The following is a 23,764-nucleotide window of genomic DNA, read 5'->3' as shown; positions in this document are numbered from 1 at the left end:
TGGGAAGCATAGTAGAATTTTTAAACCAGGGCTGAAAGGCCAATATTTTGTCATTTAAGTTCTAAATACCTCTCAGATTGGCTAGGATGACAGGAAAAGATAATGCTGAATGTTGGAGGGGATGTGGGAAAACTGGGACACTGATACATTGTTGGTGGAATTGTGAATGCATCCAGCCATTCTGGAGAGCAATTTGGAACTATGCTCAAAAAGTTATCAAACTGTGCATATCCTTTGATCCAGCAGTGTTATTATTACTAAGTTTTGGCTTATATCCCAAAGAGATCTTAAAGAAGGGAAAGGGACCTTTATGTGCCAAAATGTTTGTGGCAGCCCTTTTTGTAGTGGCTAGAAACTGGAAATTGAATGGATGCCCATCAATTGGAGAATGGCTGAATAAGTTATAATATATGAATGTTATGGAATGTTATTGTTCTGTAAGAAATGAGCAATAGGAGGGTTTCAGAAAGGCCTGGAGAAACTTACACGAACTGATGCTGAGTGAAATGAGTAGGATCAGGAGATCATTATATACTTCAACAACAATACTATATGATGATCAATTCTGATGGATGTGGTTCTCTTCAACAATGAGATGAACCAAATCAGTTCCAGTTGTTCAATAAAGAACAGAACTAGCTACACCCAGCGAAAGAACTCTAAGAAATGAGTGTGAACCACTACATAGCATTTCTAATTTCTCTGTTTTTGTCCACTTGCATTTTTTATTTCCTTCTCAGGTTAATTTTACATTATTTCAAAGTCCGATTCTTCTTGTGCAGCAAAATAATTATATGGCTATGTATACATATGTTGTATTCAACATATTTAACAAAACCAAAAAAGTTCTAAATATTTGACATTTGTGCCAATTTTTCACCTGAATTGTCAAAGCTCACAGAAATAATGAAATCTTGAGAAAACTTGTTCTTTGACTCTGCCAAGTCTCAATTTCTTGGCTTAAGACTTTTGTTCTAACAAATGCTCTCTTATTTAGATCAGGTTAAGCATTTTATGATAAATGTTATAAGTGATCAAAAAGAAAAAATTTTCCAACAAAATCAGAAATGAGAAATTGACAATCTCATCACAATGAGGACATTAAAGTATATAATTAAGGTTTTTAGTAACCAACAAAGTCTGATATTAATGAATGTTTATTGATAAAAACAATAATAATTTGAGCATTACATAGAAATTTTAATTATACACAGTCCCAACAAAATGCAATTATAACAAAAATAAGTATATTATATTCCTTGGTCCCTCAAGTAGCTGAGATAGTTGAACTATCATCATTAGTTCTTATTACATAAACATCATTAACAAATACATATGCATAAATATTTCTATTTATCTTCCTGACTCTTACTCTGCTATTTTCTTCTTTTATGGCCATGATGCCTTTCTTCATCTCTAAAATAAAAAAGATATTATAAACTATTAAATATTTTAATGTCAGTTTCAAAAACTTTAATAATTAAGAACAGATAGATCACTTAACATTCAAACTACAAATTTGGGTATAAGACACAATTAGTAAGAATCCAAGGATAAGCAATCATCAAAAGCAGACCAGAGAAAGACAATATATTTCCATTTTATTAACCAAAAAAGATCACAAAGAAAACATTCATTTCTGTGAATTAAGGATTAAACCTGAGCCTACAAATAATGTGGTATTCTTTGAATAGAATTAATCAGTGGTACAAAGAAACTTGAAATCCACAGTTAATTTAAAAAAACAAAACAAAACAAAAAAAAAAACCCATCACTTAAGTGTTAGTGACCTCAATCATTAAAACCCTTATAAGAGTCATGATCATAGAATAAAATTAATGAATCTGAGGATTTAGATCTTTTCCCTAGCCCTCCAAAGTTCAGTTCACACTAATAAAAACCAAAAACAATAAAATGAAGAAAGCAAGAAATAATCTAACATATCTATTTCTTTCTTTCTTTTATTTTTTCTTAGGGGAGCGGGGAGTCCAAGGCATTAGGGGTTAAGTGACTTGCCCAGGGTCACACAACTAACTGGTGTGTGCCAAACGTCTGAGACCATATTTGAATTCAGGTCCTCATGATTCCAGGGCCAGTGCTCTATTCACTGTGCTACTTAGCTGCCCTCTTCCCCTATTTCTTTTAATACTACTGCCATGTTACCCTCAAAAACTGACAAGCTCTCTGATTGCCCTCCTCACACACCATCCCTTTAATGGCCAATGCCATCACCTCAACCTCCATATCTGGGCCTTTTCTCTCACACACTGCATGCAGCCTTCTCCTCTGTAGTCCAGACCACCCTACCAGCCTCCCACCTCCCTGGCTTTTTTCCCTTTCCAACAGAGGTCTCACACTACTGCCTAAGCAATCTTCCTCACCACGTTGCTCCTCCACATGACCCACCAAATAAAACAAGAGGCTCCTAAATCACAACCCCCAGGCATGAGAAGTCGCTGCCTCATCTTCTCTTCTCCTCCTCTAAGTCCCAGAGCCAGTGGGTAAAAACTCCTAGTCTCAGGGCCTGGTCCAGAGTCTCCACACAGATATACGTCATCTTTCAAGGCTCCCCTCAAAGGCCATCTCCACAAACCTTCCCTGATGCTGCCTGAGAAAGTGAGCACGACCTTTCGCCACATGTTCACAGCATCCTTTCCCCTTCAGTCATAAGTCCTTTATCACAGTTGTAAGTATTCACCTCTCTGCCATGTTGGACTCTAAGCCCCCTGACATCAAGGCCTGTTCCTCAGCTATCCTTAGCTGACAAGTACTAGCAGGCAGCTAGTGGTCCGTTAGGTACAACAGCTGGCCTGGAGTCAGGAGAACTGATTTCAAATCTGGCTTCAGACATTTACTAGCCATATGACTCTGGGCAAGTCCACTTAACCTGTTTGCCTCCATTTCCTCATCTGTAAAATGAGCTGGGGAAGAGTCAAAAACAACTGAAAATGACTGAACAACAATAACAACACAGTAGGAGGGAAGAAAATAAATATTATTAAAGGCCTACTATGTTCCAAGACAAGTGCTGTATAAATATTATCTCACAAACTTCATAACCACCCTGAGAACTAAGTGACACTATTCTCATTTTACAGCTGAGAAAACTGAAGCAGAAATCTGCCTAGAGTCACTGAGCTAGTGAGTGTGAGGATGGATGTGTCCCTGTCTGCAGGCCTATTGGGTAGTGGGCCTACCCACTGCGCCACCCAGCCGCCAGGGGATAGCAGGTAAGCACTCCACTAACAGGTAGGATTGACCTCAATGGTAGTTTACAAGAAGGCGCTTAAACTTACCTCTCTCTCTTTCTCCGTAAGTCCCTCTCTCTCTCCTTCTCCTTACTTCTTTTTCGTTTCCGTGGGCTCCGACTTCTATCTCTTCTGTGTCTCGAGTGGTCGGCATCTTTATGGCTTTCCCCAGACTGTCGTGAATCTACTGAAGCTGACCTTCTTTCCTCCTTTCTGGAAAGCAATATTAGCTAGTGAATCCTAAGTAGGCATCTTTCCTTTCCTCTTCTTTGTGCAAAAGAAAGCTATGCCACACCCATGTACACTATATTAAACAATGAAATCTCCAAGTAATACAGTTTTCTCCATAGTGGAATTCAAAATCAAACAAGTGATTTCTTTCACCCCTCTTCTGAGAGGTTAGAATGGAAAGAAACAAATTATAAGGTAATTGCATTTACAAGACAATGCTATGACACAGACTAAGAGGATTATTATGGTAGCAGCCCAGGAAAAGGATCTCATCTTGAATAAAACCAAAAAGTATTTAACAAAAAAAAAAAAATTAAATTGTTTTAAATAGTTCTGAAAATTCTAGAATTATGGCAGAGTTCATGAATTTAATAAGAACATGCTCAGAAAAGAACTTTTTGACAATGCCAAAAAAGGGGTGTACATACCTTCCTGAAGATTTTGCTGAGTTAGAAGCATTTTCAGCATCATCCTCTGCTTGTTCCACTTCCTCCTGCCAATGATTGCTGAGCTCTGCCATGTGCACACTGATCACATCTCTAATCACCTAAGTAGAGGAAGAATATGGGAGAGTATTCATTGCAAATGAGAGGAGGTAGACAATTAAAGGGGTTTATATCTAACATGCAAAATATGGAACCATTCAGTCATTTCAGAAGTTTTTATTCTGACTTCCTAAGTAAACAGGAAATTCTTTGAGAACAGGGACTATTTATATTTCTTTCATACCCCATTTTTCTCTCTCAACCTCCTTTAACTAGTGTCCACAGTGATTCTAAAACTGTTTACAGAGACAATCTGTATAGAGTCCATTCTTTTCCCTTCTGTGTAACTAGGTCAAGTTTTAGAGAAGCTAAGAAGGTTCTTCAAAGTTAAGAAAAGAAGGTTAGGAAAGAGAAGAGAAAATGGGGAAAATAAATTCAGAACTGGAAGTGTCTTACATAGGCTAGATAGCAAGGTCATATTCTTACAATCAAAGAATGCTAACATATTAGAGAAAAAAAATATTAGATGATATATACACAACTGCAAGGGCTAAGAGATCAAGGATGAAGATTAAAAAGCCAGAGAGAGAAATGGTGAATCACTAGGAGATTTTAAACAGTAAAATGAAACAATTAGCTGCTTGATAGGGAAAAAGTAGTATTTTATTTTGTGTACCCAATATTCTGTTAAACATTATGGTAAATACATATGAAAATTTTAAATGCTACCCGACCTCAAAAGGATTATAATACAGTTATTGAAAAAATACGTTAAATAAGAAAGAATATATGATTTATTAGTATGGACTAAAGCTACAATAAATACAACATGAATTAAAAATGTTATTTATTAAACATCTACTGGATGCAAGGCATGAGAGATACAAAAAAATACATAAAAATAACACAGTCCCTTTCCTTACAGAGACTATATTCAAATAGGGAAGGAAAGACATTCCTATAAGTTAGACATAAAGTTAAAAAGGGCAAAGGAGATAAGTAAAAATCAGAGTCAATTTTATACTGTATTTTACTTTATATAAGCCAAAGACTTTCTGCTGCCATCAAAATACAGAATGGTATGAAATCAACTCTAATTTTCCTCTAAGTAGTAAAATATTTAGAGTTCTTAACCTATACATTAGCTAAGTTCATAAAGGCACTTATGATCTTAAGAACTGTTTAAGGCTATAAGTCCCTCTGTACTGTTTAAAACATTCTGAAAACCCATTTCTTATCAAAGAATTAATTTTTTGAGTAAAAAGATACTACATGCTATTAAATGTCTACCCCAGATTTATTTTTTACTTTCCAAAATATCCCTGCAGCATCTTGGGGCTCCATGGAGATTTAAAAAGTAGGAATTCAAAGCAAACAAATCATTTTCTGGTCATCTCTTACCTCAGTATAGGACTTTTTGGTAATATGAACATTCTTTGCTCTATAGGACTGACGTCGTCTTTTATAATCTCTCATTTCCGCCAGAATTTCAAGATGAGATTTTGGACCCTTCTGACTATCATCTAAAAATAAAACACAATGATCATATATGCAAATTTTTTTTTTCTTAAAAACTCAGCATTCACAGTAAACCAAATAACATTTCAACTGTAATGCATTCATTAAAAAGTCAAAGATTCTACCTTACATAAACAGACCAAATAAGAGTGAAATTAGAAACAGAGCTCTTACATTAATAAAAAGAGGAATTCAAGCCTATTCAAAAGTCCCATGTAAACACATATATGAAATTTCACTGATTAGGAAGATGTAACTCACTTTTTTAAAGAAATTTTAAAATGACTATAATCTTAATCTATATCAAATAACAAATATTTAAACGACAGTATTATATCTCAAACCTTGATTGACTTTAGCAGCCAGATCTACAAAAAGGTCACTGTCATTTTCAGTGATCTGTGATCTGGATCGCTGTTTCTTTGTCTCTTCAAGGACATAATCAAAGATGGCCTGACGATCAGCTTGGGTCAAGTCACAGATGAAACGTTTGTGATTCTGAGGCACTTCAATAGGCACAGAAGAATAAATTCCTAGAGTAGAAACACAGTGACAAGAAAAATACATGAAACAATATAGAATAAACCAATATTAATACATATTACTAAAATCAGAATACCAGGACAAATATCAGTCATTATTGAGCAACTCCTGAATATTTAATACATGTATTTATATTGTCAATTGTCCATAATAAAGGATTTGCTTGTTCACAATAGTAGTAAAGACTTCTGCAGTGAGAGACTTAGTAAAGCAAAAGGCTTATCAATAACTTAGGAAAATTCCTCAGGGTGATACTTCTGACATTGCTACTATGAAATTTTAAAATGAGTCATGTTGGAAAGTATCTGCTTTGTCAAAATAAAATATATCATACATACCAGATAAACTAGAACTTAGGGGGCTTTGTGATTTGGGAAGAGAATGGTATATTCTGAGATGGCTATATCCCTGTGCAACTGCATTAGTCTCTTCAGTTCTACAAAGATAAATGATTCAAATGAGGGGGAGAAAAATAGAAACTGCATCTAGAGACTGATGTAGATGCACCAGAAACTCACCAAACAACTCAGATTTTTAAATCATGAATAGAAGATGAAACCAAAGGCAAATAACAAAGAATAGGCTAGCATAGTAGTCTCATAAGAATTCAATCAGGAGGACTAAAGTCAAGAATGAAATATTCATGGCAATTAATACTAAAGACAAAATATGTTTCCTTTTCCACCTATGATAGGGGTATTATTATTGTAAAAGGGCTGTACCTGCTGTAGGGAGAGGGGGAAAGGGAGGACAGAATGACAATGAAAAGAGAACTGAACTAATCAACTCATTTCATTTCTGATTTTGTTTTCTTTGGAATAGAAATAAAATGTAACCAGGAATTAGAAACCTAAAATAAGTGAGGAATTGTCCTCAATGAGCCACTATCTCTGGCCAAAGTACCTTCTAGAGCACTCAAAGAATGGGCAGATATGCCAGGTGAACTCCTCTGCTGGCTCATATTACAATCAGTACTTGGGAATGGGCCCCAAGGCTCTGTCCTTGGTACATCTCTCAATGACTACAGCAGACTCTATGCTGGAGACTCACAGGTCTATATATACAGCTAATAGTGTGCCTATCTATTAAACATCTCAAACTGGATATCCAACAGACATCTCAGAGTCAACATACCCAAAAGAGAACTTCTCCTAAAACTCATCCATCTCTTCTAAACTACTCTATATTAATAGAAAGCACCACCTTTCTTCTAGTCTCCAAAGTTTCTAATCTCATCAGCCTCGATGCCCCTTTCTCCCTCACCCCACAGACCCAATCAATTGCCAAATCTTGTCCTTTCTAATTCCACAATCTCTTTCAATTGTGTCCACTTTTTAACACATCTGCCACCTTAGTTCAGGCCCTCATCATTTCTCTCCTGGAGAAGTGCAAGCCTTCTGATAGATCTCTGTCTCAAGTCCATCCTTTCCCCAATCTGGCTTCCCCAGCTGTCAAAGTGATTCATCCTGAGCACAAACCTAACTACTTACCGACCTCATTATAGATCACTGTTCTTCTTACAGTTCTTCTTCAGGCTCTAGCCAAACTGGCTATTCACTTTTTCTCACACATCACTCTACCTGCTATTTTGCATTGGTCCTTCTCTGCAGAGAATGCAGGCCCCCTTCACTTAAGTTTTAAAGAATCCTTCACGTCCTTTAATATTCAGTTCAAGCATCACCCTTTATATAAATACTTTCCTCCCCTCTCCCTGATTGTGTGGTATTAATTTTATATCAGTTTGATAAAGACTTACATATATACATGTCTCCTCTGATGGAATGGAAGTTCCCTGAGTGTTAGGAGCTCTTATGTAGTTTTTCTTTCTATTCTCAGCACTTAACCTCGTACCTAGCATATGGAAGACATATGCTCATCTTGAATAGTAAGAGATGTGGCAGAATTAGATTAGTGAAAATGTCCCAGTTTTCAAAAAGGGAAGAGGTTAGAATCTATATTCTTTAAGTCATTAAGCCTTACTTCTATTCCTGGTGAGCACTAAGGGAAATAGCAATGACTAAAAATCTACCATGAGATAAAATCTACCCAGATTAGACTAATTTTATGTACTTTCTTAACAAGGTAACTAGACTAGTAGCACTATAAACAGACTAATTTTAGCGAAGCTTCTTTGTTGTCAACAATCAGATCTAAAATAGCACTTCCCTTTGTTGGATTTTTCACCTTTTAAGAATTTAATTACTCTTAAAGCAAGGTGAAAAACTATTAGTTGCTCTGCTTTGTGCATTAACAGAACTCTAGTAGATGGATATATTATTAAAGACCCCTGCTACTACTATGTGACCATGCTTCAGGTTTATAATCTACCTCCTTCTTCTTCATGAAAAGTATAATATCCTTATAGTATCACTTCTAGCTCTGTTGATCTTCACTTAAATGTTCTTCACAAGTTTTCCTTCTCTCATTCTTAGATTTTCTCATGAGTATCTCTTTACAATCCACTTAAAGTGCTATATAAGTGCTAGCTATTACTTTTTTTATTAAAATCATGCTACTCCTTCCTTCTCCCATTCAACCTACCAGCAAAAAACCATCTCCTAACTCCATTTGTATATCTTATTCCTTAGGAATAGAGAATATCCTTCCAGAGTTACATTCTAGCCATCAGTTTCATCCCACCAAGCCTCTGGCAGAGATGATACCAAATATACTTTCTTATGTTTGAATTTCTAATGTACTTTGTTACTTATTCTTGCACACAGAATAAAGCCACTAATTTAATTGCTCACTCAGATATGTTAGTTCCTGAACATAAAATCCTATACTAGGATTTTTAAAAAATCAACTTTACAAATAAAGGATGGGAGGATATAGCTAGACAACATTTCCTGTGGAAAAAAAAATTAAGTGTTAGTGAACAGCAAACTCAATGAGTCAACAATGTAACATGGCAACCAAAAAAGTGACTAGCAGCTTAGGCTGCAATACTGAGAGAGATACTTTGTTCCCAGAACAAGGGAAGATAATCATTCTGCTATACTCTGCTCTAGTGTTCATTTCTGTGTACCAAATTTTAGGAAAAAAAGAATGTCAAGAAGAATAACCAAGGTGATGAGAGAATTAGAGAACATGACACTGGAGGATCAGTTAAATAAACTGGGGGTGTTTAGCTAAAAGAAGAGAATACTTAGGAAAAATGTGATAACTATTCATGTATTTGAAGGTCTGTCACATAGGACTTAGTGTGCTATTCTCAGAGGGCAAAACAAAGCACAATGAGTAAACATTGCAGAAACATATATTTAGGCCTGATATAAATAAAAATTTCCTAACAATTAGAACTGTTTAAAAATGAAACAGGCCTCTTTGGAAGGCAGTAAGTTCCTCCTCACTAGAGATACTGAAGTACAGACTATTTGATCACTTACTGGTAATCAATATAGATGGGACCCTTGGTCAGGCAAGAGTTACTAACGGAGTATTCAGCATCTTTGATATGTAAATCAGCATAGAAGTACATGAAATACATAATTTTCTGCATATAATTATTCAGCTTACTTTTAGAGATTCCAGAATTTTCTAGGCCAAAAATAAACCAACAAAAGTAATACCAAATTCTTCTTATATTAGTTACCATCCTCAAAAAAATAAATACCAAATTAATTTAAAACCAACTAACAATACTTGCAACTTTCCAAACCAATTCATTAATGGAAAAAATGAATAAGCACAGTACCTTGCAGTGACAAATTAACAAGTGAACAGAAATATTTGGGAATTTGAGGCTCTCAATATAATCATATGATTATAGAAAAAGTAAGTTACATTCTTTCTGTTCTTCACCATTTACAAATGCAAATAAGTTTCCAAACTGCATTGGTTATGATACAATATAGACCAAGCGTTCCTAAAGAATTATTTTAATAATTACTGGGTTAATCCAAAGGAATAACTCAAGTTGATTTTATCTTAATGTCCTAATTTACAATACAATGCCAAGTCACTGGTCCTTCTTAGAAACTTTTTTAGGTAAGAAGCAATTCCAGTGATATCCTAGACAAGAAGTAGAAGTGAAAAGAACTCTTAAAAGAATATCTGGGGGCAGCTAGGTGCCTCAGTGAATAGAACACCAGCCCTGGAGTCAGGAGGACCTGAGTTCAATCTGGTCTCAGACACTTAACACTGCCTAGCTGTGTGACCCTGGGCAAATCACTTAACCCCAACTGCCTCACACCAAAAAATATCTGAAGAACTAAACAACCTAGAATGACAAATGACTGTTCACCAGTCTGTAGAAAAATTAAAAACAGTAATTTGGAAAACAATTCCTTAATTTGCTTTTGCACTAGTACCCTAACCATTTCTACTACTAGAGGGTTTGATTTAGTAGGTATACTATAGTATACTAGTACTGTAGTATAGTATACTACTAGTTGTCACAAAAAAGAAGGTTTTAGTCTAAGCACTATTAAAGTATCATTTCTATAACAGATATAAAATTTTTAAATGAGTCAACTCTGTCTAATACCTAACAGAGTAAAGGCAATGAAAATTAGAGAAAGTCACACAAATATCAGAAAAATGTAACTCTACAATCAGCTTTGTCCATGTTTTCACTATTCTTAAAAATAGAAATGCAATTTACTCTTCAATGTGGCTAGGAAGAGATGAAGGGAAGGACAACACACTTCCCTTTAATTTCTTTCATATCAAGTTACTAAAGCAGGGTGAAAGAAAGAACACTAATATTTCTTTTCCTCTGAATCAAACAAAAGAAAATCAAGTTAAATAAACAATGTTCTGCAGTCCATCAAAATAAAGTTTAGTAACATTTGACACTTTTGAAAGGATATCTGCAAAAAGGATACTGCAAATCTTTTAATAGGGAGTACAATGATGTTCCTAATTCCTCCTTATACTCACCCCAAATACTGAAAGAGAAGAAGGGGGAAAAATTATTAACTATAAACCACATTTAACTCATAAGAATGTATTACATATATACATCACATTTCTGAAAAACAAACAATATGAAATGCTGCTACCGAAAGACCTAACATAGATTAATAATGTTTGCATTGAAACATCACAGTATATAGAATATTACACCTGAATTTTCTATATAGGTGGCTTCTGTCTCCTCTCCAATTTCCTTTACTAACCTACAGTTGGCATTCAATGCTGAAGCTTCTTTTACAAATTATTATGGCACATTTAACTATCCTATAAAGTTTAACAATTAAAACACAGTATTTTATCAGAAGACAGATATTTGGTACTAAAAGGGACTTTGGAGATCATCTAATCCAACCCTCCCTATTTTCCAGATGAGGAAGAGAAGCCCTAAATGACATATGCAAAGTCATAGAAATAGCAATTGGTAAGACTTAAATGCAAAACCATTGACTCTAAAGGAAAATTCTTTTCATTATATTACACATTGTACTAATTTCAATCTTTAATATTTGGTTTCAGCAGTTCATCATCTATAATATGGGGATAAAACTACAACTTGTCTTTTTCAGAGGGTTATGAGGGCCAAATGAAAATGTGAATAAAACCATTTAGAAATACCATAAAACTTCATATGACTGTACAGTGAGAATATGATTATTATTATATAGATCAAGTATAATAATGCTATTAGAAATATAGACTTATAGATCTAGAGGAAGATCAAAATTTTCTTCTAACCTCATAGCATAAGTAGAAAACCTAAGACATAAAATTAATGTCACTATCTTCTGCCATTTATACATACTTTTACACAGAATCCTTTGTTTAAAGCCTTAATGTGTGAAGTATGAATAGAATCAATATATATTTAGAGTGTATATCTGTAAATTTGTGTAGATGGTTACTAGAATTCCAAGAATTTTAACTATGATTGAATTATTACAGTTGGGTTAGAGCAACACCTAGAGGTGAAGAATCATGCTTCCTTAATTTCTCTAAGGGCAGCTTGCTTTTTCAGAGAAGCACAAAGCCCTATATATAGTTTGCAGACTGAGAGTAAGAAAAACTCTATTAAATTCTATTAATTAGGGATCAGCTCAGCCATTAATTAATGATGTGACCTAAAACAAATTATTAATTGATACTTGATGCTTAAGTACTTAAGTACTTGATGCTTTCATTTCCCCATCTATCAAAAGCATATCGTCTCTCCTACATACTGCTCAGAAATGTTATGAAAGATTCTCTGATACTAGTATATAGTATTAGCTTGAAGTACTTCATATGTTCTATATTCTTTACATGTCTTTATTAAAGGGGCTTCTATCAAGTTAAGATAGACATTCTTATGCATAATTAAAATATTCTTTCTCACAAAAACCCAAAGATCTAATTTTTACTGATCTTCTTTCATGATGTTATGAAATAAGGTTCTAAAATTTTTAACATGTGTACAGTCTGCAAAGTAATTTAAAATGTATTATTTGAACATCAAAAAAACCCTTTGAGACAAGTTATCTCCATTTTTCAGATGACAAAGCTCAGAAAGTTTAAATAAAGTGAGGATGGCTACATAGCTACTTCAGTATCAGAGTGGGATATCACGCCATTCTCTTGTTCCTAAGTTTGCCACTCCCTTTTACTCAATGGTGCCTTTCCTAGAACTACTACTACTACAGCATTTGAAGTCCTACATCTTATTACTTAGATGACTTCAGGCAAATGCTTTAATTTCTCTGGCCCTTATTTTCCTCATCTATAAAATGAGGGGGTTAATTATCTTTAAAATCCCTCCATAAATATCCTATAAGAAAAGTTATTTAAAAAATGCTTTTAAAAAATATTTCTGTATCTTAAAAACAACTGTACATAACCTTTCATGACAAAATCAGACATGAGAATTAATTTTTAGTTAACTAATTCAAAGTTAAGGTAAAATTAATTTTTTAAAACTTCTTTATCTTCTACCCAATAAATTAAAATGTTGACAGTTAAAGGAATCAAACTTTTATCAGCTCAAGAGAAGTTAATTTTGATATCAACATAGATTATTGCCTCAATAACAATTCCCTAACAATGTGATCATTGTAGCCATTGCCAATGGTCAGGAATGCCCTTATACTTCCATAAGAGATCTCTATAATACCTTCCTTTAAACAAATTAATTAAGAAACTTGTTAACTAATTTGTTCCCATGTCTGCTTCTGAGTGAACATCTTCTCCTTTAGTTGAAATTAAGGAAAAATTTTTCTAGTTTTTGTTGTCCACTTAAAAAATATTAATATTGAATGTCCATAATGATCAACTTCTGGAAGACCAACTGCCATGACTCATCAAAGTAATGACTCATCAGATAATAAGGGAGTTGAGGAAAGCTGGTAACCTGTATCAAAAAAGATACTCTCTGGGATCATTCATGGGAGTTATATCTGCTCTGCAAAAAAACTGAGAGCTAGAGGCATCCTGAAGGAAACAGAAATTTAGTGGCCCAAAATGGAATATGGATGTTGAAACAAAAAGAGACAAAGAATATGCTTGTCAGATTGAATTGATATGGAACAGACAGGTCTTAAGGAAAGAAAGGCTAGCTTAGAATCATAAATGAAAAAGCCAAGTATCACCAACACACCATTAGAGACTATGATTCAGATAAAATGAGGACAAAAAGAGGTTAGAGTAAGTGTTCAATTTCCAGAGGCCTTGAAACTTCTAGGAAAGGGAAAGAAAGATGTCCTAAAGCACAAAGGAAAACAAATCTTTTAAAAGTTAGATAATAATAATAGTGCTTTTCTCATCCAGGAAGGCAGGTACCAGGCAGGACACATCTTTGAAAGACTAGAACAACTATAACACTGAAAGTGAAATCTGGTACCAAAGACCTGGAATATCCACTTTGGGAAATAAGACTAGAATACAAACTCTAATTAGGACTATGAATCTCATTAAATTTAACAGGACCAATTTCAAGATAAGTCAGTTTAAAGAACTGAACAACTTTACTTAGCCTGTAGAAACAGGTAGGGGTTAGTGGACAAGGGGTGCAGGTGTTAGCACACAAACCAAGTTATATGTGAGAACAGCTATATGGGACAATGGAGAACATGCTAGACCTGGAGTCAGAAAAGTCCATCTTCTGACTTCAAATCATACAATTACTAGCAAATCACATAACCCTGTCTGCCTCAGTTTTCTCATCTGTCAAATGAGCTGGAGAAGAAAATGGCAAATCACTATAGTATCTTTGCCAAAAAAAATCCTAAATGGAACATGAAAAATCACACACACACTAGGGGAAAAAAAATAACTAAGACATTGCCCCTGACCTTATAGAACTTATAACATAAAGAACATGACACATATACAAATATGCAATAGTATAATGCAGAATGGAATGGGATAGGAGTATAAGAGACATACAAGGAGGAAGAAAAGAAACAGAATCAGGGAATGCCATGAAGAAGAAGATGGCATTTGAAATGGACCACTATGTGTCCTGATTTAGTACATTCCCAGATACAAGGTATGCTACTGACAGCAACAAACCAAATGAGCTCTGGTATTCCAGGAGAGCCATGACCTTTCTTGTCTTAAAGGAATACTTCTCCTATTCACCAAAAATGAAATTCAATACAACACAAATTTATCTTGGAGCTCATCCAAGACTTACTTCATAACGTGCCAAAAAGAATCTATTTACAAGGCAGTTTCACATAGAAAGTACCTCATCTACCTCAAAAATAAAGCAAAATTCAATTTTTTATCTTCTCCAAAGTTTCAAAAAATGTTTACGAAATTTGGTTTACATAAATAAAATAAAGAGTTCAATGAAGTCTTTAGGGTAGTATTTGGGAGAGGCTCTGCTTTACTAAGATAGTCATAGATCCAAAATGAAGCGGAAACCAAGATTATCATTTCAGAAACTGAAAACTTATACTCTGTTCTCCTCATATTCTTTCCACATGATTTATCTTGAAGAAAATGTTGGTTACATATACAAAAAATAACTTGTTGCCCTCGTGATGAGACAAGTAAAAGCTTTAATGACAATATTCCATCTGTCAAGTTTTCTTAATTAACCCACGTATGACACTTACTTTGACTATAAACATCACCATCTCTTCCACTTGAAGTCCTAGCTTGTTTAAGTATCTGGAACTGTAAATTTTTATCTGCAAAAAAAAAAAAAAAAAAAAAAAAAAAAAAAAAAAAAAGGCATAAAGGATTTGTCAAAAAGGCTTAATCATCTTAATGCTAAGATAGAAAAATTATGAAATACAGTCCAGCTTCCTTATGCTGAAAACCCAAATTCACAATCACATGGGAATTTTTTTAAAAAATGAAATACTCATTTTAGCATAGTTCCATTTTAGAAGTCTTCCTCATTATCTACTTCTACCATTTATCAAGACTTATCTTTTAGAGGTCAAAGGCAAAAAATTCTTTTTCTAAAGCTCATCCAATCAGAATGGTGACATCAATCATGTCAGTGACCAAGTGCTTAGAAAACCATTTAAAGAACTATTCCATCACACATGAAGCAAGAGCAACTGTACATCCCAGGGAAAATTTGTGAACATGAGCTAATGATTTTTGTTACCCTACTCATATCCTCAAGTAGTGCTGTGGTCCTATTTTCCTCAGGAAGTATAATCTCCCAAGCCATATAAAGTATCTGTGCAAAGCATCTGACACAAATAAATATAAACCTATTTTCTAACCCATGGACTAAAGAATCAGGTACATCATTCTCTCATATATTTCATTTTTTCATAAGAATTTTTTTTTTCTATTTGCCAGAGTGTGTTCTATTATGGAATAAGTGAAAATTACAGAATTTTTATTTCAAAAACAAACTAATGACTTAATACTTACCCAGGTGAACTACAGGTATCTTTGCATTCCCATAGAAAAAAGCAGAATCATACATTTCAGCCTAAACATTGAAAAAAAAAAAAAAACTTTAAAAAAAATTTTTTTGACTATAAGAAGCTTTAACATTAAGGTTTTTATAAAGATGCAAATATTAGTTTGGTGTGATTAAATTATCTTTCTATAATAATCTGAGAGCTAGGCAAGTATTTATATTATCATCCTATTAAAAAAAAGGAAAGTGCTACTAATTGCAAAATTATTTTTGAAAAGGTAATATACAAATTGAGCATTAGATGAGAGAAGCTTAACCAAAAAACCCCACATTTTTTATTCAAAGTCTCAAAGTAAAGTTATTCTTTTTTTTTTGCAACAATAATTTCATTTTTTCACAAAATATTTGGAATTTCACACTTCACAAAAATATAAAAAATACATATACTACTAGCATAGATACATAGATCTACATAGAATACATATATATGTATAGATATAGATGCGGTACCTCTTCTTCTTTTGTATAATCCAATTTCCTGAGCCTACAAGATGCCATGTGCCTCACCAAAGATGACTTTGGCATGTGATGATTAGAATCATAAGGGCACACCACAGTTTCGGTCTGCAAAGAAAATAATCATAATTATAAAATTTAGAGATGAAAGTTAAGCAACTTGTCCCAGAGCATGCAGCTAATTAGTGGAAGAACTCAAGGCTAGAATGGAAGTTTTCTGACTTCTAGGGTTGCCTACTATACCTTGCTACTTTTCTTGACCAATAAATTTTTAACAAATTTTACCTTCAGATTAATATAAAGCATCACATGACATGAATAGGCCACTGGGACTCACCATGATTCAATGAAAATTTCTAAATCAGGAAGTCTAAAAGTGGCTGAAATGCACTATGATACAGTGAGAAAAGTCCTGATGGGTCCTTAAAGCTAGATTCTAGATCTAGTGGTCACTACTTGTGTGACTTTAAATAAGTTTAAACTGAATCTCAGTTTTCTAATTTATAAATTTATGACTGAATTTTGTGATTCACACTGAAATTTGTGAATTTTTGGTCATGCTTATTACAGATATCCTTAAAGACATCATTCACCATTATGGAATATTATTGTTCTGTAAGAAATGACCAGCAGGAGGAATACAGAGAGGCCTGGAGAGACTTATATGAACTGATGCTGAGTGAAATGAGCAGGACCAGGAGATTGTTGTATACTTCAACAACAATACTATATGATGATCAATTCTGATGGACACGTCCATTTTCAACAATGAGATGAACCAAATCATCTCCAATAGAGCAGTAATGAACTGAACCAGCTACAGCCAGAGAAAGAACTCTGGGAGATGACTATGAACACTACATAGAATTCCCAATCCCTCCAATTTTGTCCACCTGCATTTTGGATTTCCTTCACAGGCTAATTGTTTCAAAGTCCGATTCTTTTTTTACATCAAAATAACTGTTTGGACATGTATACATATATTGTATTTAATTTATACTCCAACATATTTAACATGTATTGGTCAACCTGCCATGGGGGAGGGGGGGCGGGGAGAAGGAGGGGAAAAATTGGAACAAAAGGTTTGGCAATTGTCAATGTTGTAAAATTACCCAAGCATGTATCTGGTAAATAAAAACTATTAAAATATTAAAAAAAAAAAAAAAAGGCATTATTCACTAAAGCTGTTAACTCAGCAACTCTCAAGTTCACCTCATAACATATGCAACCACTGAAAGGGAGACAAACTAAATTACTGTCTGCTATTATAACACGTGATAAATAATAGAAGAGGAAAGGTGTTTTCCTTTGGTACCAATCAATGACATTTACATTAGTAAATCATTTCCATCTCTTTTGCAAGGAAAATGATTTTCCTAAGTTGCAGCAATCAATTGAAAATTTTCACCATATTTTTATATCAAATATTGAAAACTGCACATTTAGATTGATTTAAAAAGATAAAAAAATGAATCTAAATAATTTTAAATGCACTAGGAAGGTGATTTAAAGGAAACCTAACGAGTCAATGATCATGAAATCCAAATATATAGAACTTTAAAAAAAAAACACACACTTCAAATCTTTACCAGAAATAATAGCCCACACTTACTCATGCTAACAAAATTTACAAAGCAGCCTCTCCATTTTTGTGAATTTTCCTATTCAGTACCTGTGTCTTGAGAAATCTAACAGGGACTGCAAAAAAGAAGCCCGGCCTTTGACGTTTCCTTTGGTTCCCCATTTCCTACTCATTTCGGTTTTTTGACCCTAGAACTCCGGCAGAAAATGCCAAGAAAGGAATCTACTAACTCATTTAGTGACAGCCTTGGGATCCAGTAGATCAAAGGGCTGAACTCATAATGAAGCGGATCCCTGCCTGCTTGGGCGAACCTGAACTTCAGCCTCAGTTTCCTCATATATAAAAAGCTTAATAACAGCACCGATCTCCCCGGGAATAAGATGCACGTGAAACATGCACTTAGTAAACTTCAAAACTCTATTAAAATGTTGGCTAAATCCCTAGGCAAGGATGGAACGGAGCAGCACGAGCTTTGAGTGTCACTTCCTGGAAACCAGGAAAACTAGAATCCCGTCCAAAAGGCCCGATTTTCCAGAATCCACCGGCAGCACCAACCTAGTCCCACGCTCCTATCCCCATTGGCTCTTCCAAACGCGCGACAAGAGCGGCGCCGACCATTGAGGGAAAGGGGGGAAACGCAACTTATTAATTTCATTCAGGCATTTAGTAAGCGCCACCAACGTATTAAATACTAGGAATACTAAAAACGAAATCCATTTTGTTCCCTCTTCTTTTGCATTTCAAATATTTACCACAGATAGACAGATCAGGTAATGAAAGAAGTCTCCAATATCCCCATCCCGGAAAGCCAATGGAACCACCCAGCAGGCCCCGCCCGCGGACCGGTGCCTTAACCTGCTCTAATTCTTCGCAGTCTCCTTCCCCGGGATCCAGCTCGGCGAGACTCCAACCTAGAGAAGTTGTCACTTCCTCCAGCGTCTTGTAGCAGGTCTCCACAAAGTCGCTCAGCTCCTGCTGTAGATGCTGCCGATCATCCAGCGGCGGAGCTGGCGCCACCTCCATCGCAGCGTTTGGGAAAGTCAGCCGCCTGTGGGCGCGCAAGGACGGCTGGGATGTCAGGAGAGGGCGGGTAGAGCTGTATGTCCCACGTGTCTGGAAGAGCCAATGAGGAAGAAGCAGGGAGTTCTTTAAGGGAAAGTGCCCTGATATAAATAAATCTGTGTTTTACCCTAGCAAACGTACGGATTGACATAGTACTTTACCTACTGCAAACACATAGTAAATTGGATTATTAATTTATTCTATTCAGAGTTAAATAAAAATAAAAATTTTATTAAAAATTAAAATCAGGGGCAGCTAGGTGGCGCAGTGGATAGAGCACCAGCCTTGAATTCAGGAGGACCCGAGTTCAAATCTGATCTCAGACACTTAACACTTCCTAGCTGTGTGACTCTGGGCAAGTCACTTAACCCCAGCCTCAGGGGGAAAAAAAATTTTAAATCAGAGTTAAATTAAAATTTTTAAAAATTAAAAAAAAGATCAGAAATAAAAACGTTCAACTGAAAGAGAAAACAATCTCACTGGAAAATTCCCCTAAGCAGTCTGTGGGGATGAACGCAGTAATAATCCAGAAACACGATGGGGCGTGTGGATGGCACATCTAACTTTACCTAACTATTTGTGGTTTAAGGAGCTCCAGGTAGTCATTCCAAAGGTCACGGCTGCTTTCTCAAACTGCTCTCCTGTCTCCAAAGTCTTATGGGTTCCAACGCCTCTCAATCAAAAATCTCCTCTTCCTCTGAAGTCATCCTGTCAACAAGCATTTGTTAAGAGCTATGTGATGAGCCGCTAAGTGCTAGGATACAAAAAAGGGGCGAGGCGAATGGAGAAGTCAAAACCAAAAACCAACCCGTTCTTTATGCTAATATTTTATTCAAATTTTAGCATTAATATTCATTAGGGAAATTGATCTGTAATTTTCTTTTTCTGTTTTGGCTCTTTCTGGTTTAGGTATCAGTGCAGTATTTGTGTCAGCAGTACTCCTTCTTTACCTAATTTTCCAAATGGTTTACACAGTATTGGAATTAATTGTTCTTTAAATATTTTGTAGAATTCACTTGTGAATCCATCTGACCCTGGAGATTTTTTTCTTAGGGAGTTCATTAGTGGCTTGTTCAAGTTCTTTTTCTAAAATGGGACTCTTTAAATTATTTCCTCTTCTGTTAATGGGGGAATTTATATTTTTGTAAATATTTATCCATTTTGGTTAGATTGTCAGACTTGCTGCCACACATTTGGGCAAAATAGCTCCTAATTATTACTTTAATTTCTTTGTCATTTGGGGGTCAGTTCACCCTTTTCATTTTTGATGCTGGTGATTTGGTTTTTCATACTGTTTTCTAGAAGTTTACTTATCTAATGCATACAAGCTATCCTTCAAGAGACTTTCCAACTCTGTGGAGAAATATATTTGGACTACATGCCAGAATTCTACTTGGAAAGAGGTTCTGACCTATAGTTTCCCTGCAAAATCAGAAAAGTCTTTCTTTCCCATCAGTTTCTAACACGCATTTTATACTTCTTGTTTGTCCTTATTGTTCCTGTTTTGTTAGGATTACCAGGTAATGTACTTGGTTCACACCTTTAAAGGAGTTTATACCTTTAAAGGAGTTTACACCTTTAAAGGAGCTCCCTCATTGGTCTTTTAAGGAGCTCCCACAAGCCTATGGAGTACCCACAAGCCCATTCTCTGGGAGGATAAAAGGAGCCAACATTGAGTGGGGGAGTCTGTCTGGAAGGAGTCTGTATTGGGTCAAGGAGAAGACTTCCTGGAGAACTTCGGGGAAGCTCAAGGAGATTCAGAACCAGGATTCAGTGGATTCACAAGTCCAGCAGATTCACAAGTCTAAAGGAAAAACCTACTCATGGATAACTAGGATTGAATTCTGGGAAACCCACAATCCCACACTCTCCGAGGCAGAGTCAAAATTTCATTCCCACGTCTACCTTTGCACTGGCTGGAGGCTTTGGATTCAGAGGGAGCTGGAGACTGAAGCTGGCTGGAGACATTCTGACAGGAACTAAAGCCAAGGCTACCTCCAGAAGTTCCCCAAGAAATCTGCCCCCAAGAGAACGATCGCAATTTAGAGACAACAGAACATTATGCTGTTTGATCAATGATAACAGCCTTGACTTGTGCATAAATTGGATTTATGTGAGGTAGAATTTTGCAAAATCATCAGCTTTCCTGAGTCATCAAAGTGCAGTGGCAGCCTAGGTCTTTGATGCCTAATGAAGCTCTAGCCCTCCACATTGAACAAATTATGGGGAAAATATTCACATTTTATACTAATAATGCAACAAAGAATGAAGAAATTCTACAATAAGGGGGGAAAGAGTGTATCTTTAGTAGGAATATGCCTTGGAGGAAATGTCTTTTAAAAACTTCCTAATAACATTCTTTTGATCTTTTCAATAGCATATAAAAGGGAAACAATAGTTCTTTTTTTTTGTTTGTTTGTTTTTTTTTAATAACAGCAGAGGTCTTAACATCATATGTTTCCATGCTAAGTGAACATACTCTTGGATATGAGATATAAAGGCTAAATTTATTTTATATATTTTATTAAATAAATTTTTCTAAAATGAACAACTTTCTTTTAAAAGATTTTGTTTTCATTTTAGTCATGTCTGACTCTTCATGACTTCATTTGGGGTTTTCTTGGACTGGTTTGCCATTTTTCTCCAGCTCACTTTACAGAGGAGGAAACTAAAGGAAACAGAATTAAGCGACTTGAACAAGGTTACACAGCTAGAAACCAAAACTGAACTCAGGAAAATGAGTCTTTTTTACTTCATTTTCAATGCTTTATCCATTTTGCTAGCCAGCTGCCACTTTTAAAATATTATCTTTTTTTTCTAATAATGCCTATGAATAATTCATTTATTTACATGATGTCCATGGCATCCCTCATCTCTAGTTGCATTTGCACGAAAATACCTAAATATCCTGAAAAATAGAGGAGAGTACTTTTGGAAGTATACCCCCACTCCTATCTCTAGAAAGGCAGGAAATTGTGTTTCACCATTTCTTCTCCAGATCCAAGATTTGGGCTGGGTAAAGTTAAGGAAAATAGATCACATAGTAATTTATATATCTGGACGCAAGACATTTGCCTATATAACCCTCTTGAGGTGTCCTTGAATTCCATACTTCAAAGAATCTATCATCAAAATATCTATTTCAGTAAAGGATTTAATGGCTTTAATCATTCCATAGTGTAAATTTAATTTTCCAAAAGTTTAAGTTCTGCAACTGGTAGGTGCAATGTTCTGGAGATACAAAAAAAAAAAAAAAAAAAAGTTAAAGACAATGAATGCCTTGTGAAAAAATGCTCTAAATCACAATTGATTAGGGAAGTGTAAATTAAGACAACTCTGAGGTACCACTACAAAACCTCTCAGATTGGCTAAGATGACAGGAAAAGATAATGATAAATGTTGGAGGGGATGTGCTAAAACTGTGACAATACATTGTTCGTGGAGTTGTAAATTGATCCAATCATTCTAGAGAGCCATTGTCACTATAATCAGAGGGCACGCAAACTGCATACCCTTTGTCAAGCAGTGTCTCTATTGGGCCTATAAGAGATCACATAAAAGGGAAAAGGACCCACATGTGCAAAAATGTTTGTAGCAGCTCATTTTCTGGTGTCAAGGAACTGGGAACTGAATATGCCCACCAGTTGGGGAATGGCTGAATAAGTTATGGTATAGAAATGTAATGGAATATTATTGTTCTATAAGAAATGATTAGCAGCATGGAGAGATTTCCATGAATTGATGCTGAGTAGAACCAGGAGAACATTGTATACAGCAACAAGATTATATGATAATCAACTCTGATAGACATGGCTCTTTGCAATAGAGGTAATTCAGGCCAATTCCAATAGGCTTGTGATGAAGAGAGTTCTCTGCATCCAGAGAGGGAATTGTGGGGACTGAGTGTGAATCACAACATAGTATTTTCACCATTTTTGTTGTTGTTTGCTTGCTTTTTTTTTTCCTTTCTCATTTTTTCCCCTTTCTTTCTTGTGTAGTATAATTATGGAAATATGTGTAGAAAAATTGCACATGTTTAATATATATTGGATTGCTTGCAGTCTAGGAGAGGGAAATGGGGGGAAAGGAGAGAGAAAAATTTGGAACACAAGATTTTGCCAAGGGTTATATAAATTTGAAAATAAAAAGCTATTAATAAAATAAAATTTTAAAAAAAGAATGCCTACTTTCAAGAAGCTTATCTTTTAGTAAAACTAATAGAAGGAATTCAATAAAAAAAAAGAGAGAGAGAGATCTGGAGTCAGAGGTTCTTGGTTTGAGACTGGGCAAATCATTGTTCCTTTCTGAGTTTCAGCTTCCTCATTCATAAAATGGAAGATTAGACTAGAAGCAATTTAGAGGTATCAAATAGGGAGGGTAAACTCTTCTTAAGTGCTTCCCCCCCCCCCCCAGATTAAAATGTAATTGAAAAATAGTTAACCAAATAAAACCTAGATAGAATATCTAATAAAACTAGATAGAACAGATAATGATTTTCTAAGTTATATGAGCCTGCAAAGATCTTTATGTACAGTGTCACCTGGACACCATTGGACTAGATGACCTGTCAAGATCCTTACAACTCAAAATTTATAATCCTAAGAACACATAATTATAATACAGATAAAAAAATATAATTGTTTGTTCTAACCATTCTGGAGAGCAATTTGGGACTATGCCCAAAGAGCCATAAAAATATGCATACCCATTGACCCAGGAGGGAAAAGGACCTTCACGTGCAAAAATATTTGTGACAGCCCTTTTTGTAGTGGTTAGAAACTGGAAACTATCTGGATGC

The 23,764-nt window shown here is 35.1% G+C and overlaps 1 protein-coding gene across 2 annotated transcripts; it reads right to left on the bottom strand.

Moving 5' to 3' along the window:
• Nucleotides 1-1,141: 1,141 nt before the first annotated feature.
• SNRNP48 (small nuclear ribonucleoprotein U11/U12 subunit 48) lies at nucleotides 1,142-18,978 on the bottom strand. 2 transcript variants are annotated; one of them, XM_074271175.1, is made up of 9 exons: nucleotides 18,760-18,978; nucleotides 16,317-16,430; nucleotides 15,815-15,875; nucleotides 15,037-15,111; nucleotides 5,827-6,015; nucleotides 5,366-5,487; nucleotides 3,908-4,026; nucleotides 3,297-3,461; nucleotides 1,142-1,440 (listed from the first exon to the last, which is right to left on the bottom strand). In XM_074271175.1, the coding sequence occupies exons 1-9, from the start codon at nucleotides 18,925-18,927 to the stop codon at nucleotides 1,434-1,436; spliced, it is 1,020 nt and encodes a 339-aa protein (XP_074127276.1). In that variant the 5' UTR covers nucleotides 18,928-18,978; the 3' UTR covers nucleotides 1,142-1,433. The 2 variants fall into 2 exon arrangements, with proteins under 2 accessions (XP_074127276.1, XP_074127266.1); XM_074271165.1 differs by having other exon boundaries at nucleotides 1,142-1,416.
• Between the last annotated feature and the right edge of the window lie 4,786 nt (nucleotides 18,979-23,764).

The sequence above is a fragment of the Sminthopsis crassicaudata genome, chromosome 1, assembly GCF_048593235.1.
Source record: "Sminthopsis crassicaudata isolate SCR6 chromosome 1, ASM4859323v1, whole genome shotgun sequence".
NCBI lineage: Eukaryota > Metazoa > Chordata > Mammalia > Dasyuromorphia > Dasyuridae > Sminthopsis > Sminthopsis crassicaudata.
Note: the sequence above shows the minus strand (reverse complement) of the source record. Positions and strands in the feature narration are given on the sequence as shown.

Bases quoted from the DNA above. Each gene is read 5' to 3' on its own strand.
- SNRNP48 (XM_074271165.1), bottom strand. From the start codon at position 18,927: ATGGAGGTGGCGCCAGCTCCGCCGCTGGATGATCGGCAGCATCTACAG. The intron at 6,016-15,036 runs GTAAGTGTCATA...TTTCTACTCTAG, and splicing joins TGGTGATGTTTATAGTCAAA to GAATTTATTCTTCTGTGCCT. The intron at 1,417-3,296 runs GTAAGTTTAAGC...TTTTTATTTTAG, and splicing joins TTACGGAGAAAGAGAGAGAG to AGATGAAGAAAGGCATCATG.